The sequence below is a fragment of the Salvelinus alpinus genome, chromosome 26 (assembly GCF_045679555.1).
Source record: "Salvelinus alpinus chromosome 26, SLU_Salpinus.1, whole genome shotgun sequence".
NCBI lineage: Eukaryota > Metazoa > Chordata > Actinopteri > Salmoniformes > Salmonidae > Salvelinus > Salvelinus alpinus.
Window position 1 is genome coordinate 32837415 of NC_092111.1, and position 16985 is coordinate 32854399.

A 16985-nucleotide genomic window follows, 5' to 3' on the forward strand; every position below is an offset into this window, starting at 1 on the left:
CAAAAGTTGTGCCCGTTGTTCACGCATGCATCTGCTCTCTCATTGGCTGGAGTGGTCCCACCTGATCTCGCCTCCTCCCGCCTGCCTTCCATCTGTGAGGACATGTATTTCCATTGTTAGAGCGGTCACTTAACTATCTTGTCAATATAATAGATAGTCTTTGGTCATATGAAACTAGAAATTTAACAGAAAAAAAGGGTCCAAAGAAAGGAGGGGCTACCTGAACTTGTCCAATAAGAAACACTTGTTTTTGTTGCAATTACCCCCCCCATAGCAACATTTTTGTTACGTTTTGCACTAATGAATACAAGTCTCACCAGAGCTGATGAGGAGCCCCTGAACCTCCGTAAGATGTCCATCTGAGCCAGGCTGAGCCTCTTGCCCTTGGCCTCCCTCCGCAACGCGCTCTGCACCCGCACCGATGCACGCCGCTTGGGACGCAGCCGCATGTGGTGGTTGTCTGGGCGACGCCACTGGAAACAGAAGGGACAGAGCTCTTCTTCAGGGACGGGCTGGAACTTGGCTGGAGCTGGGAGAGGAGAGGAGGTCAAGCACAAGGAGGAATAAAGTACACATTGAGGGATGTTAAGTAATGTATGTGTTTATGGTACAGTGGAGTACTGTACCATAGTAGGTTAGGTCAGATGAAAAAAATATGTGAACTATGGTAAAGGGAAATGTACAAAATATAACAGTGCTTAGGCCGTCGTCACATTTAACACAAAATAAACATTTGGGATAGAGTTGAGTGTCAAATGAAATAGATTGAGTCCAGGGGATCATGAGTATGAAATAGTAAATAATAGTGATGATGAGAACTGTGCAGTACCGAGAGTGTGTGTGTCTCTCTCTCTCTCTGATGGGAACAGCTACCAGTACCCACCAGTGTGATTAACATGGGATTATAGTGCTTTATCGACGACAATGTGCGGCCATTTCTTCCCTCCTGCCTAGTGCCTACAGCACCATGTTGTATGGACATCCTCATACTGTGCTTAAGCAATAGGTGTGATGAACATAGGATAAATGCAAGAGAAATAAACTAGTCTAAATTGTAACTGACAAAATGATTTTGTCAAGGTTATTGCCACTTCTTACCTTTCATTGTCTGGTGTCTCCCCCTGAGAAACAAAAACACAGAAGAAGAAAAGTTAGGTTTTTGTTGTGAAACAGCTGTCACTTCATTATTTATCTGCTTAGATAGAACAGTGTTTGATCTGGGGAGACTCCCATAGCTTGGAGTTCGTGTTTTGGGTTGTTTTTCCTTCACAACGCCTTGAGGGGCGTCAATGTGGAGTTTAAGTGAGGTTTACTTTTAAAAAATTCTGCCAAAGCTGAATTTGTAAGTTAATGTTGATTCATCTGTAAACTGAAGCAAGACTTGAGGTGCGTTTTGATACTCTTGAAACACTCTAACTAAAAACTCTTATTCAGTGTCCAAAATGTATACACAATTAACTTTTAACAAGTAAGCCTAACTCCAACCACAATGCTAAGGGACATTTGCTATTGTGGAAAAAGTTTGCTCAGGGCTTCCAACGTTTGGCGGAAATCATCCGGGAGAAAAGCAAACAAGGATCCATCTACAATACAGGGCTTCCCACCTCCCTGTAGTCTGGCCTTTGTCTACTGTCTGCCTCTTATTTTGGACAAACAGTTGACTAGGCCTTTCCTAAGTCACGCTACAATTAGCCACAGTACACTACGCCAAAAGTGACTCATAATATTTGCAGTCAGGCAACAAACAGGGCGGCACGTGCAGCGGCGAGAGATGGGATAGGGGGCCTCGCTTGGGGCTTTAATCTCACGCTGACCTGCCGAAGGACTGTCACAGAGACACTGACAGCGGTTTGCTAGTCACACACCGTGCCTATAGAGAGATGGGACTTTGGAACTGAAATCTGATGTTGGACAGCCTGACTCATGGTCAAGTCTCAGTAATGTCTCCAAACTACAGGCTGTATTGAAGTATTTAGATTAGGCTAGAGGGGAAGGGCTAGTGTCACAAACAGGGGGAAAAGAAGACAGTGGGAACAAGTGTCAGTGAGATGCAGGAAATGCACTGGATGAGAAAAACTAGGCTACAGAATAGTCTTTCTACAGACTGTTGAACAAGGTGATTCCTCATACTCCTGTTGGACTAACCAGCTTGTTCAGATAATGAATTGACATTAGATCATTCAAACAATACAGAGGAACATTTAGACTTTTCTAGAAAACATGATCAACATCTGACTTCTTTTAGCTTTGGGTCGATCATCTATTAACCAGAATGTAACATCTGAAAACCTTCAGAAGTGAGATCAACAGCAGTGACCTAATTCACATAACTACCAATCACTACAGTTTATACAAACACTTCCAAATGGCCCCATTTAGTCACCAACTCCCGACCCCTCCTGTCTCAGCCGCCAGTATTTATGCTGCAATAGTTTGTGTCGGGGGGGCTAGGGTCAATCTGCTATATCTGGAGTATTTCTCATGTCTTATCCGGTGTGAATTTAAGTATGCTTCCTCTAATTCTCTCTCTCCCCCCTCCGATCCCGGAGGACCTGAGCCCATGCCTCAGGACTACCTGGCCTGATGACTCCTTGCTGTCCCCAGTCCACCTGGCGGCTGCTCCAGTTTCAACTGTTCTGCCTGCGGCTATGGAACCCTGACCTGTTCACCGTACGTGCTACCTTGTCCCGGACCTGCTGTTTTCGACTCTCTCTCTCTACCGCACCTGCTGTCTCTAACTCTGAACGGTCGGCTATGAAAAACCGACTGACATTTACTCCTGAGGTGCTGACCTGTTGCACCCTCGACAACCACTGTGATTATTATTATTTGACCCTGCTGGTCATCTATGAACGTTTGAACATCTTGGCCATGTTCTGTTATAATCTCCACCCGGCACAGCCAGAAGAGGACTGGCCACCCCTCATAGCCTGGTTCCTCTCTAGGTTTCTTTCTAGGTTCCTGCCTTTCTAGTGAGTTTTCCCTAGCCACTTCTACATCTGCATTGCTTTCTGTTTGGGGTTTTAGGCTGGGTTTCTGTATAGCACTTTGTGACATCGGCTGATGTAAAAAGGGCTTTATAAATACATTTGATTGATTGTCTGCCTGGTAGAGGCTCAATGAAAACAGACATCCCATCCCACTCTCCAGATGAGCCCCTGGAGATACAGAAAGGTGGGGGCTCTCTGCCATGCTAATCTAGTTAACATTCTTCACATGAATCTCCTTTTAAATGCACACTTAGTGGAAGATAAACAGTGGCCCCTACTACCCAGTTAGAGCAGGGCAGAGCCCACTTTGGGCCAGATGCTATCAACAAAGAGTTTAAAGTCTGGAAATCAGCAAGGCTCAGTCTCTGGGCCTCTATGGACATTTGATACAATCAGAGTGTGGAGGAGAGAGAGCAACGCCCTGTTTACTAACCAAACCTCAGAAATAATAACGCAGATGGTCCAATGCAACAGCTTGGCTAGGGTGGCAGGGGAAAAGAGGGTGAGGGATGGGGGCAAGCCCCCCCCCCAACACCCCCTGGTGGCTCTACAGATGGCAAGGCCCACAATTTGAGATTGCTGCCCTACACCGTGCAGTCTGGGTCTTACGTTATGGGTCGAGGCAGGCAGGGGAAGCTGGGAGAGGTGCAATCCCTCAGGGTCAAGGGGTGAGAGAAGGGAGGGGGGTGACACTGACCAATGAGATGGGCAGGTGAGGGTTGGAGGGGGAAGGGTGGTGGGGAGAGAAGTCATTGACAGTGACACCAAAGTGCCTTTGCGCTATGCCTGTGACGGTCTAATGAGCTGCTTTGGTCAGCCCGGCCTCGGCCCGTCATAGCCCACATACCTCCCTCAGTGGGTTTACAGGAAATATGAGTAATGACACGAACACTGAAAACAAACACTCCAGTGACGCATGGCTGAAACCATAAGTGGAGACACAAACAGCAAGGAGGAACTTCAGTGAACGTTAAGTACGGTATGCAGGATGACTGCTCTGTGGATAAATAAGTACGGTATGCAGGATGACTGCTCTGTGGATAAATAAGTACGGTATGCAGGATGACTGCTCTGTGGATAAATAAGTACGATATGCAGGATGACTGCTCTGTGGATAAATAAGTACGGTATGCAGGATGACTGCTCTGTGGATAAATAAGTACGGTATGCAGGATGACTGCTCTGTGGATAAATAAGTACGGTATGCAGGATGACTGCTCTGTGGATAAATAAGTACGGTATGCAGGATGACTGCTCTGTGGATAAATAAGTACGATATGCAGGATGACTGCTCTGTGGATAAATAAGTACGGTACGCAGGATGACTGCTCTGTGGATAAATAAGTACGGTACGCAGGATGACTGCTCTGTGGATAAATAAGTACGGTACGCAGGATGACTGCTCTGTGGATAAATAAGTACGGTATGCAGGATGACTGCTCTGGGGATAAATAAGTACGGTATGCAGGATGACTGCTCTGTGGATAAATAAGTACGGTATGCAGGATGACTGCTCTGTGGATAAATAAGTACGGTATGCAGGATGACTGCTCTGTGGATAAATAAGTACGGTATGCAGGATGACTGCTCTGTGGATAAATAAGTACGGTACGCAGGATGACTGCTCTGTGGATAAATAAGTACGGTACGCAGGATGACTGCTCTGTGGATAAATAAGTACGGTACGCAGGATGACTGCTCTGTGGATAAATAAGTACGGTACGCAGGATGACTGCTCTGTGGATAAATAAGTACGGTACGCAGGATGACTGCTCTGTGGATAAATAAGTACGGTATGCAGGATGACTGCTCTGTGGATAAATAAGTACGGTACGCAGGATGACTGCTCTGTGGATAAATAAGTACGGTACGCAGGATGACTGCTCTGTGGATAAATAAGTACGGTACGCAGGATGACTGCTCTGTGGATAAATAAGTACAGTATGCAGGATGACTGCTCTGTGGATAAATAAGTACAGTATGCAGGATGACTGCTCTGTGGATAAATAAGTACGGTGTGCAGGATGACTGCTCTGTGGATAAATAAGTACGGTATGCAGGATGACTGCTCTGTGGATAAATAAGTACAGTATGCAGGATGACTGCTCTGTGGATAAATAAGTACGGTGTGCAGGATGACTGCTCTGTGGATAAATAAGTACGGTATGCAGGATGACTGCTCTGTGGATAAATAAGTACGGTATGCAGGATGACTGCTCTGTGGATAAATAAGTACGGTATGCAGGATGACTGCTCTGTGGATAAATAAGTACGGTATGCAGGATGACTGCTCTGTGGATAAATAAGTACAGTATGCAGGATGACTGCTCTGTGGATAAATAAGTACGGTGTGCAGGATGACTGCTCTGTGGATAAATAAGTACGGTATGCAGGATGACTGCTCTGTGGATAAATAAGTACGGTATGCAGGATGACTGCTCTGTGGATAAATAAGTACGGTATGCAGGATGACTGCTCTGTGGATAAATAAGATGATAGAATTTCTGTGTTCTACACATATCATATCCTTACAGGGCCACCAAGTTGCTTTGTTGAGGATGCTTTTCTCCTTACAGCCAGTACACATAAGATTTGTTTCTGGGTTTTGTTCTTCATGTAACCTATAACAAGATATAGTACCAATGAGTAGCCGAACACACAATTGTAGACTTCACATGTAAGAAAGGTCAAATCATCTGTGCTTGAGTGTGGCTCAATGGGTAACACCGACCACAACTATAGTTCTCATAGTCTATATCCCTTATACTCCACTCTGGACCTCCAAGCCAGTTCCACTGCATGTTTTATTGTCTCCCTCTAATCAGGGACTGATTTAGACATGGGACACCAGGTGTGTGCAATTAATGATAAGTTAAAACAGAAAAGCAGCCGGCTCCTGACCTCTTGGTATAAGAGTTAAGTATCCCTGGTCTATATATTGTCAGAGAGCGGGGTTCACATCATGGTTATGTCTGTGCTGCATCTCCCCTATCCGTTTAATACATACACAGAAGGAGAATCTATTATCCTTTAAAAAAATAAAAGGTTCAATCAAATTTTTTAAATAAAATGAATTAGACATATTGTTTTTGGTGGAGTTCCCCTTGAATGGCTTAAAAAATAATCCATCTATTCAACATATATAACCCTCCAGGCATGGACAGCTGTGATATCAGTACGATCTGTTCAACACATTTCCCATAAATTGGTTCTTTCCACAGAGAGACTCAAAAATCTGGATAAACTCTTAACGGGTAGCCTAAAAGTAACAATCCTTAAATCCATCCGTAAATCCATCCCGACAGGGCCTTTTATTTTGATTTCCATTTTAAAATTCTACCACAAATTTCCTGGCTCAGGTGAGTGAGAGGAAAAACAGGCCAAGGGATTCAGAGGTTACTGGCCCAGGCCCAACTCAAACACAGGCCACACTACAGCAGCCAGTGGCAAGAGGATTGCTCCAGAAATTACACTCTCTCTCTCTAACTACAGTATAATGCCATCATCATTCTGTGAAATCAAAAAGGTGATGAAAATGGAATGAGTTCCTGTTTTGATTAGTGGGTCTCAATTTTTATTTGACCTTTATTTAACTAGGCAAGTCAGTGAAGAACAAATTCTTATTTTCAATGACGGCCTAGGAATAGTGGGTTAAATGCCTTGTTCAGGGGCAGAACAACCTTGTCAGCTCGGGTATTCGATCTTGCAACCTTTTGGTTACTAGTCCAGTGCTCTAACCACTAGGCTACCTGCCACCCCAATCAAGGATCGTTCCATGTCAAAAAAGGTCAAGAGGATTCCGACACCCATCATCTCAGACGGTTCTGAAATCGTTTCTGTAGTCAGACCGCCCACATCCCATCCCAATACCACCCCAACAACCAGTGTCAGTTCTCTGTTTGACAAGTAGTATGACGCTGTGGCTTGTAGTATTGCTTCCCCATACTATGTAATGTATTCCCTGTGAATCTGGAGAGGTCTTTTTTTTTTACCACTGTTCAGAGAAGTGTATCATTGAAGTCGCTTGCATTATTTACCATAAAGTAGTGTGAACATACCACGTTTTGACCACTAGATGCCACTGTTCCTGTATACCGCCACACTATCCATGTTGCTGGTCTCGTGTGTTTATTTAATAGAGCACAACATTTCCTTTTCAACTTTGGATAGAAAACCAATACATTTGTCTCATTATGAAAATAGATTGTCATCTTCACATTTCAAGCCATTCCTGTATGAAAGCAATTCAGTTTTTCCTTCTTGGATATGAAGCATGAAAATGCTAATATAGTGACATGCATTGGATTTGTGCCACAAAATATTTTGAGTGACAGACTGGCACCATAGTAGTGGTCTATCAGCTTCGAGCTCCGGAGCAGTGAGCTCTTAGCAATGTCATGGCATTGATTTCCCGGGGGGCTCAGGACGGCGAGCAAACAGCCAGAAGCACCAACACCGTACGGCACAGTTTCTGGCGGCTGGGTTAGCTCATTAAGGCTGCCTGCTATTGGAATTGATGTATGCAAACATACAGGACAGGAACATGCAAACTTTAAACATTTGTATTAGACAAAGCAGACCTGGTTAGGGACTACCTCTGTACATTGGCAAACGCGTGCTTGCGTGTGTAGCGTATCCATGGCTAATGTGTATCCTGTTGATATGTAGTTACAAAATGCATGACATTGTTTCAAGACAACAATAACTATGCAAATGACATTGGTTCTAAAAATATATATATATATATACATTGTGAAAAGAACAATACAAAAACGGAACAAATTAACTTGGCATGATATTGATTTTCGTAAAGTTACACAATTTTAAATGAATTGCACTGTGCTACTCTGCCACCTAGTGTCACTATATGATCATTACATCATCATATATGAACGAGATGTATCTATTACGTTCTACGTAATAAAGAGAGCGCTTACATGAGAAAACGTGACTGCTCCGGACAAATGTCTTGATACAGTAGCGATGCATCCTTTAAAAACTTGTGACTTGAGCCTGTGGAGTCTGTAAAAGCCATGTTTCTCTGTCTTTGCCACCGACTCGAGAATCCGCGTGTGAGAAAGGCTGGTCACTTCCTGGCCGCCTTGTTTTACCTCTTTTGGAGCGTTGATAAGATAAAGAAGAGTGTAGCAGTCACATTACATTGAAAATTATCTTCAAGAGCAATAGAAATCGATACGATATATGATAGCTAAATTATTTGTTTAGGTTTAAACAGTGATCATTCTCTTTGCATGATAGCCTACCCTACACTTTCCGTCCTAATGTTGCAATCCCACAATGCATCAGGCTAAGCGCAAGCATTATGGGAAAGCGAGGAATAGCCCTGTGTGCCTCGCCGCACTGGATGTAGTTCGATTTATTTTGTATTGTAATGAAACAGCAGGGAGCAGGTCTCGAACCCTCGACCTTCTAGCCCGAAGTCCAGCGCCCTATCGACTGTGCCGCAAAAGCATGCTCGTGCGGCAGAGTCGATTTCCGCGCTTATAAACCCAGGGTCGTTACAGTATGATACCCCGTTCAACCCACTATGATGATTTACATCGAGTATGAAACACGGAAAATAGTTTGAGGATGTCTTCAAACATTTAGGGGAATTGCAAACATATAATGCTATAATGCCTATATGACAGCCTCTATTTAGTAGGCGAGGCTAGTCAGCATGTTAGTCTATGCCAATAGCCTAAATACTAGGCAAATAGCCGAATCATCATGTGATATCCTTGGCTTTAGGCCTATAATAATTTCACCCCTTCAAAATAAATTAGAGCATCCAGTGCCCCATGAGTCTAAGGTTGGTCATTGTAAGCTGTCACTGTGGTCAGAATGTGATGATGCTTCTACTGATTTGCGCTCTAAATTTTCTTGTGTCAATGGTGATTCCTTGAAAGGCTAATAATGATATCAAATTATAATGAGCTTGTAATGGAAGGTCAACTAGCCTACAACACTTTAAATGATTGCTCTCATAGAAATAGATCCAGATGAAAGATTGGACATCATTACTACCAAAAGAACTGAGGGTGAAAGTTGAACACCGCCCAGCAGAATGAGAATGGACTGTTCGTGGAATCGAGTTTTCAGCGCAATTACTGGCACTGTTGGCTTGAAATTATACACCCTCAACTGCATCTGAGATCATACAAGGACAGACAGACCTCCGTGGTCTTACAAGCCCAGCTCTTGATAGATCCTGGAAAATAATAGCATTGACTTGCCTCCAGCAGAGAATTGCCCCAAGGGTAGTGGATATGAAATTGGATATTTTAAAGCGATGGGGGAACCCCCTGTATGACCTGCTGCACCCCAAAAGAGGTGAATTCTCCACCAGGCTTCTGAGAAAAAACACCACCCACTGCTGTCAGACTGTACAACAGCTCTAGCTCTTAAATCTCTTTTAAAAAATCCTATTTCAATCATTCCATTTTTTAACAATTCAGTTTTCCTATTTTGAAAAAACAAAAATCCACTACTATGTTTTTGTGTCCTGTATTCTATTTATGCCGTGTATTATGTATTTTTAAGTGAAACATTTTTCTGAAGTAAATTCTGCTTTTCGTCTGTTTTTTCTGTAAGCAAGAATCAATAGTCAAAGTCAATGTCAAACCGCGCGCGCGCTCACAGCAGTAGATGACTCTCGTCGCGCAGAGTGCGGCAAATATCAAACGAAGCAAGCAACACGGTCTTGCAGCCGACCCGCTAGATAAGGCTACGCAGAGATGTGAGTGGATGACAGAATAAGTAACAGTGGGGCATTGTTAAACACGAATGATATTCTGTAGGACATGATGATAATGATGACTAGGCTAGAGACTGCCCCACGTTCCGAGTCCCTGAAGTGAGACACCTTCCGATGGTGTCCACGAAGCAGCATCGAACAGAGATCCGTTCCTTTTACGCGCACCTTCTCTACAGGACTAGAGGGATTTATCGATCCGCTCAAACTACTGGTAATTATGTGGAGATTATTACACATTGTTTATTATAAGCCTATGGGCTATTATTTCATTTATTTAAATACATTTTTCGATTCCTATTGCGCTGATTAAGACCGTTGATATGATATGATGTGATGTTGATGTCTCCAAAACGATCTGTGTATCATTTATGTCATTCCATATTATTTATATCAGTAGACTATAATTGTTGTGGAGGGGATAACGCATAATGACACATAGTGTTTGCGTCTTCTCTTTTTAGTCATATAGCTAAATGACACCATGTAGGCTAGCCTATGTGATTGTGACAGTGATCTGACGGTAATACATGGAGTAGTCTAAAGTGTAAGTGATGGCCCCTCACTTTGTGGGAGAGTAAATATTCTACTTAATCAGGTGCTGTCAGACTTGCGGGGCCCCCACCCTAAAATAGATTGAAATAGCCGAGTATAGCAGTTGTGCGTTACCGCGGACCAAATATACTTTAACCTACCCTGGTTTTCTCTCACTTCAAATGTTAAATTGGATTGCTGAGTTCCATTTCGTTTAGTCAATGTTGTGTGTGTGTGTGTGTGTGAGAGAGAGAGAGAGAGAGAGAGAGAGAGAGAGAGAGAGAGAGAGAGAGAGAGAGAGAGAGAGAGAGAGAGAGAGAGAGAGAGAGAGACAGAGACAGAGACAGAGACAGAGACAGACAGACAGACAGAGAGAGAGAGAGGAGAGTGCGTACGTGCATTTTCGCGCGCTCTTGCATATCTTAAAATGTTATACTTTTAGATAAACATCACAAAATGTTCGAGTCATTAGTCTCACCAATCATCCACCTACTAATAACGAATGACTGAAAGGGCTCTTCAATGAATGATGGGTGCATTAATTGGGGGTTATATATTCAAACCAAAAATGATGAAGATTGAAACTACTGTTATCAAGGAATTCCCATCATTAATGCACATTGATTTAATATAACCTTTATACAATTGCTGTATATAATGGAACTGGATAAAGGATAATTAAAGGGACTACAGGAATACTACAGTATAGTACAGTCTGCAAAACACTACAGTAAATACTACAGTATACTGCAAATACTACACTATACTGCAATCCTTTATCCACTACAGTGAAAACTATAGTATTTATACCATAGTATACTATAGTATTTTTTCATGTGGGAGGGGAGGAGAGAGGAAAGGCAAACCAAAGAGCCAGCTATGCTATCAGTGTCGTAACGCAACACCAACTCCGATAGTGCTGACTGAGACAAGGAAATCAAGACGAGAAAACGATATAGAAAGATGTGGTGTATGTACATTACGCATCCACATTATGAACTCACAGAGTTATTTCATCAATTTCTACTTACTACTTTAATCAATTTTGACTTGCTTAGTCATATAAAGATTGATTCCGTTTAGTATTATAACATGATTCATTCTGAATTAAGTTAAACTACCCAGGAGCATTATGCACCCCAAATATCTGAGTGGCACAAAGTACGTGAGGATGGCTGGGGGGATGGTCTGGATGGGTGCTCTAACCCCCTGTTCGGAAGTTGGAAAATTTTCCTTTTTTTAAACACCCGACACAGCTTTTTCCTGCAATCTAGAGCCATAATCACTATCCTTAATTCTATGTAAAAAAATATGTTTATTTTTCTGCATTTCTAAGCATACCTCTTGAGCTGTCTGTATCCTCCTGACTGGTGTTTTTTTAAAGAAACTAAATATGCTTCTCTGCATCTCTGCTCAAATCTGGGTAAAAGATTGAAAGGAATGTGAGTCTTATTCAGTACATTTAGTAAATGCTTGCTTTTCTAAAGTCTACCAACCTTGCCAGCAGGCATGCCAGCTAAGCTAGTTAGACAAGTTAGCTACTGTAACTAGATTGATAGCCTGAAATGGCTTCTTGGTAGCTAGTTATGAGGTTGGGAATCGAGCTGGGTTCTAGCCCGCATTACCAGATCAGTGTCGTGTGCAATTGTGGCTATTCTTTGGGTGCTATAAAAACTTCATTTTATGTGAGGTTGGAGCTCCAGTCCGCCTGACACCAGTCATAATGATGCTGGCCCAGCTGAATAGACTAGAGCAGTGTAATGGTTTTGTAATTAGTCACCTGAGTCAACAGTAAAAACTAAATGAGGTCACTCAATGAGCAGCTCCAATGCCAAGTCTACTTCATGTATTCCATCGCCTATCTGATCTTTACTACTCAGAGGGGTGCCTGTCTTGCTATTCGAGCACTACACATTTGTACATTGATATCATTACAAAAAGACACATTGCTCATTTCAGCTTATTGCCATACACTCCATCTTGATTTGGAGTGTATATGTGCTTTTCCTGATTCCTGCCGACATACCTCCTCTTAGGGCTGTGGAATAGATTTATCCTTTCAATGCATTAGTTGGAAAGATAGCCAGGTATTCACTCCTCCCCTACTTGTAGGGATGTGTTGATCATAGTCATCCTCTCTGAATTATGGCCAGTAGTAATGCTTTGATTTTGTTTTCAAGACTGAACACCATGTTGGAAACCGTAACCAAAGCCAAACATGGGTAGCGACCAGCAGGGCACAACGTTGGCTAACATTCAAATAGACATTTATTATATAGATTACAACAAACTTGCCTCTCTGGCATGTAATTACGAATCACATCAGCTCTATTCAAGCAATTTCTATCTGCAACATTCCACAACGTTTGCTTATTGAACATGGCCTTGCTGTGATAATTCAGTCAGGTTCATTAGGCTGTAAACTGGGTGTAGTCTGTTTGGATTGCTCACATGGGGAATTCACAAAGTGGGATAGCCGAAGATTCCTTTTAGGTTCTAGATAGCACCTTTTCTTCTAGTGTAGGTGCTGATCTAGGATCAGACCCTTGATCCATGTACATATGACATCATTCCTTATAATCTAAAAAACAAAACTGATCCTAGAGCAGCACTACTACTCTGAGACGCTTTGTGGATACGGGCCATAGTATTTCAAAGATAACTTGTGCATGCTTCTGTAAATATAGCCAGTCTTGACAGTATCATTTCATTTTCAGCATAGTTTCTAAGTCTCTTGAGACTGTTTCTTGTCTAGCCTATCCCTGAGAGATACCATGACTGGAAAAATAAAGAGGTTGCATCACAAATACGTCCCTCTGTGGGCACTGATCAAAATTTGTGCACGACTTACCCTATGAGCCCTAGTCAAAATGAGTGCACTACTTACCCTATGGGCACTGGTCAAAAGTAGTGCACTATGTAGGTAATAGGGTGCCATTTGGGATGCAGACAGAGACTACACACTGGGCAAAAACTGCTTGAATCAATGTTGTTTCCACATAATTTCAACTAAAATATCTATGTGATGATGTTGAATCAACGTGGAAAACTGATTGGATTAGAAAAAGTCATCAAAGAAAGGGAATTTAGAGTTTTTTCACCCAACATTTAACCTAAATCTAATGACACTTTTTGTTGATTTCACGTTGAATTTACGTTAGTTGACAATTCAACCAAATGTAAATCAAAACTAGACGTTGAACTGACATCTGTGCCAGTAGGTCCAGACAATTACACTTTCTTCCCAAGAGTTTTATTCAGGTCTACTGCTTTACATTTTCTAAGAGAGGAAACCTCTGAAAATGTTTTTTCCAGGCTTGCCTACATTAATTATTCCACCCCCCTTTCGATCTTTCTGTCTGCAATATGTACCAGAACGTTCTGTTTACTGCTCCCACAGTTTATGACAAGCCTTTTAAAACACTGGCATCAAAGTCCGGTTTGAGGCAGTATCTCGTCTCCCCTGATGTCATCCTTCCCTCTGTGTGTGAGCGAGAGAGAGAGAGAGAGAGAGAGAGAAACACTGGTGCAGAATACCCTGCTAGTGCTGTGCCCTGCATAATCAGGTTCAAGGGAACAAAGATTCCCAGCTTTACAAACGATGGTTGTTTGGTTCAGCACCCAGCAGAACACAGGCTCTTTCAGTGTGTAGCCTACCAACCAGGCGATGATAAGAAAGACCTGCTTTGAACCTTTCAGCTTTGAACCTAGTGACAGGGGATAGTTGTTCCACTCACTTGTATCATGTGTGGAAAAATATGCTTTAATTATGAGAATATGACCATCTAGGATTAGGTGGTAGGCGATTGTCATCCTCATAATGGCTGTTGATGGACTGCCTTGTTCACACCATGTTTGTGTATTGGTCATGTACATCTCATACGTTGCATCCCAAATGGCATCCTATTTCCTATTATAGTGCACTACTTTTGACCAGGGCTCTGGTCAAAAGTAGTTCGCTATGTAGGGAATAGGGTACCATCTGGGATATGCCATAGTCAGGACATCATGTAATATGGTCATTGTGCAGATTTGATTTTTATCCTCTGTCCCAGGACTCTCATTACATTTCACTGTGAAGATTTAAGTCTACTACGCTATCAAGCCCCGCTGAGGCCATCGCCATCCTTTGTAAAATATATGTTGCTGTTTGTCAGGTCTCTGGATCCTGCTCCATCAACCAGTCAAGATGATGAATTGGTTCACACCAGAGGTGGTTGCCAGCCCAACTAAGCCTGTGTCCCAAATGGCACTCTATTCCATATTCCCCATATGGTTCTGGTCAAAAGTAGTGCACTATATAAGGAATAGGGGGTCATTTGGGATACAGACGGACTAAGGCTTTGGCTCTCCCCTTAAATCAAGGCAGAGCCAGCTAACTCATTTTCTGTGGCCAAGTGTCTCCATTTAGGCTGATATAACTGACACAAACATTTGGTTAGTGACGCGAGCAGCATCTTGTAGGATTGATGCCCACACCCTGGTACCATAGAGATTAAATGACCAGAGCTGGTGCAAGATGGGAGTGGGACAGATAGAACACTAGAACACTGGAACACTAAAACACTAGAACACTGGACTGTCATTGTTCTGTGTTGGGTGGAACTATGTTTCCCAAATGGCCCTATATTCCCTCTATAGTGCACAACTGTTGAGCAGGGTGAACTATATATAGGGAAAGGGTGCGATTTGGAATGTATTCTAAGTGTGGAACAGGCTGTCTTACACTTTGATCCAGAGCATCCCAAACAGGCTCAATGGGTGACATGTCTGGTGAGATTGCTGGCCATGGAAGAACTGGAACACTTTTATCTCCCAGGAATTGTGTACAGATCCTTGCGACATGGTGCTGTGAATTATCATGCTGAAACATGAGGTGATGGCGGCAGATGAATGGCACGACAATGGGCCTCAGGATCTCATCACAGTATTTTTGTGCATTCAAATTGCCATCAATAAAATGCAATTGTGTTCGTTGTCCATAGCTTATGCCTGCCCATACAATAACCCCATCGCCAGCATGAGGCATTCTGTTTACAACGTTGACATCAGCAAACCGCTTGCCCACACAACGCCATACACGCTGTCTGCCATCTGCCCGGTACAGTTGAAACCGGGATTCATCCGTAAAGAGCACACTTCTCCAGCATGCCAGTGACCATCGAAGGTGAGCATTTGCCCACTCAAGTCGGGTAAAATGACAAACTGCAGTCAGGTCAAGACTCTGATGAGGACGATGAGCACACAGATGAGCTTCCCTGAGACGGTTTCTGAGTTTGTGCAGAAATACTTTGGTTGTGCAAACCACAGTTTCATCAGCTGTCCGGGTGGCTGTTCTCAGACGATCCTGCAGGTGAAAAGACTGGATGTGGAGATCCTGGGTTGGCATGGTTATACGTAGTCTGTGGTTGTGAGGCCGGTTGGACGTACTGCCAAATTCTCTAAAATGATGTTGGAGGCGGCTTATGGTAGAGAAATTAACATTAAATTATCTGGCAACAGCTCTGATGGACATTCCTGCTGTCAGCATGCCGATTGCATCTGTGGCATTAAAGTGGCCTTTTATTGTACCCAGTACAAGGTGCACCTGTGTAATGATCATGCTGTTTAATCAGGTTCTTGATATGCTTCACCTGTCAAGTGGATGGATTATCTTGGCAAAGGAGAAAGGCTCACAAACATGGATGTAAACAAATGTTTGCACCAAATTTTAGAGCAATAAGCTTTTGTGCGTATGGAACATTTCTGGGATCTTTTATTTCAGCTCATGAAACATGGGACCAACACTTTACAAATGGGTGGCCTCTTTCACAGCAGAGCCAAGTTGCCCCTAGTAGTTTTCAATATAGTATTTAATTTTTTTATGTGAAATAGTCTAATCCGAAAGGTAATTAGTGTTGAATTTTAAAGATAGCTAATTCCACCTGATCCTTTAAGCAGAGAGATCAAATATGTTCTGAGGCAGACCACAATACTTCAAAGGATCATCCAAACCCTTTGGAACCCTTCTTTCCCCACTGGGCACACCACGTCATATCAACGTGGAGAATTAGGTAATATTAGGTAGATCAATGAGATTCAAACCTATTTTGGCCCACTCAGAAAGACAGCCAAAAGTTTGTTGAATTCCCAATGTATTATCACAATTCTTTCAGCCATCTTAAATATACACTGAGAAGAAATTGCTTTGGCATTGCCTGGTTGCTAAAATTCTAAATAGTTTGCCTAATTTCTGTTTATATGACAAAACAAGCAAATGTAGTGTAGAGAATCATTGTACCATCTAAACAGCTGTGAAATATATTTCCCATAACCAAAAATATTGTATTTCCCCTGTTTGAAGCTGGTGTACAAAACAGAGAGTAAAAGATGCAAACGGGAAACATAGAAATAGCACACATAGATCTTATCTATAGCGTGTTAAACTTGGTTTCAATGAGAATGACAGATCTATAACTCACATTTCCATGTGAATTTGGTCGCGTCGCCAAAAAAGTTACATATTGCAGCTTTAATGTACAACCAAATTCCAATGGAAAATCCATGTCTGATTTTTGGTTTAGTTGTCACCTAAATGTGTTATCACTGCGCTTTCAACCATTTAAAAAAACAACCAAGTTCAAATGGAATACAATGTCAGATATTTAGTGTATTTATACAACAACTTATCACTGTGCTTCATCTAATAGCACAACCAAATGACCTGG

The 16985-nt window shown here is 42.5% G+C and overlaps 1 protein-coding gene across 1 annotated transcript in view; it reads right to left on the bottom strand.

Annotated features, from left to right (window-relative positions):
* Positions 1-8343, bottom strand: part of LOC139555207 (UPF0711 protein C18orf21 homolog) — a 29740-nt gene extending 21397 nt beyond the window's left edge. The window contains exons 1-3 of the mRNA XM_071368814.1: positions 7928-8343; positions 1099-1121; positions 318-529 (exon numbers count right to left, since the gene is read on the bottom strand). Coding sequence (XP_071224915.1) covers positions 318-529; positions 1099-1121; positions 7928-8025 — 333 coding nt within the window. The 5' untranslated portion in view covers positions 8026-8343. The remainder of the gene's footprint in view (positions 1-317; positions 530-1098; positions 1122-7927) is intronic.
* Between the last annotated feature and the right edge of the window lie 8642 nt (positions 8344-16985).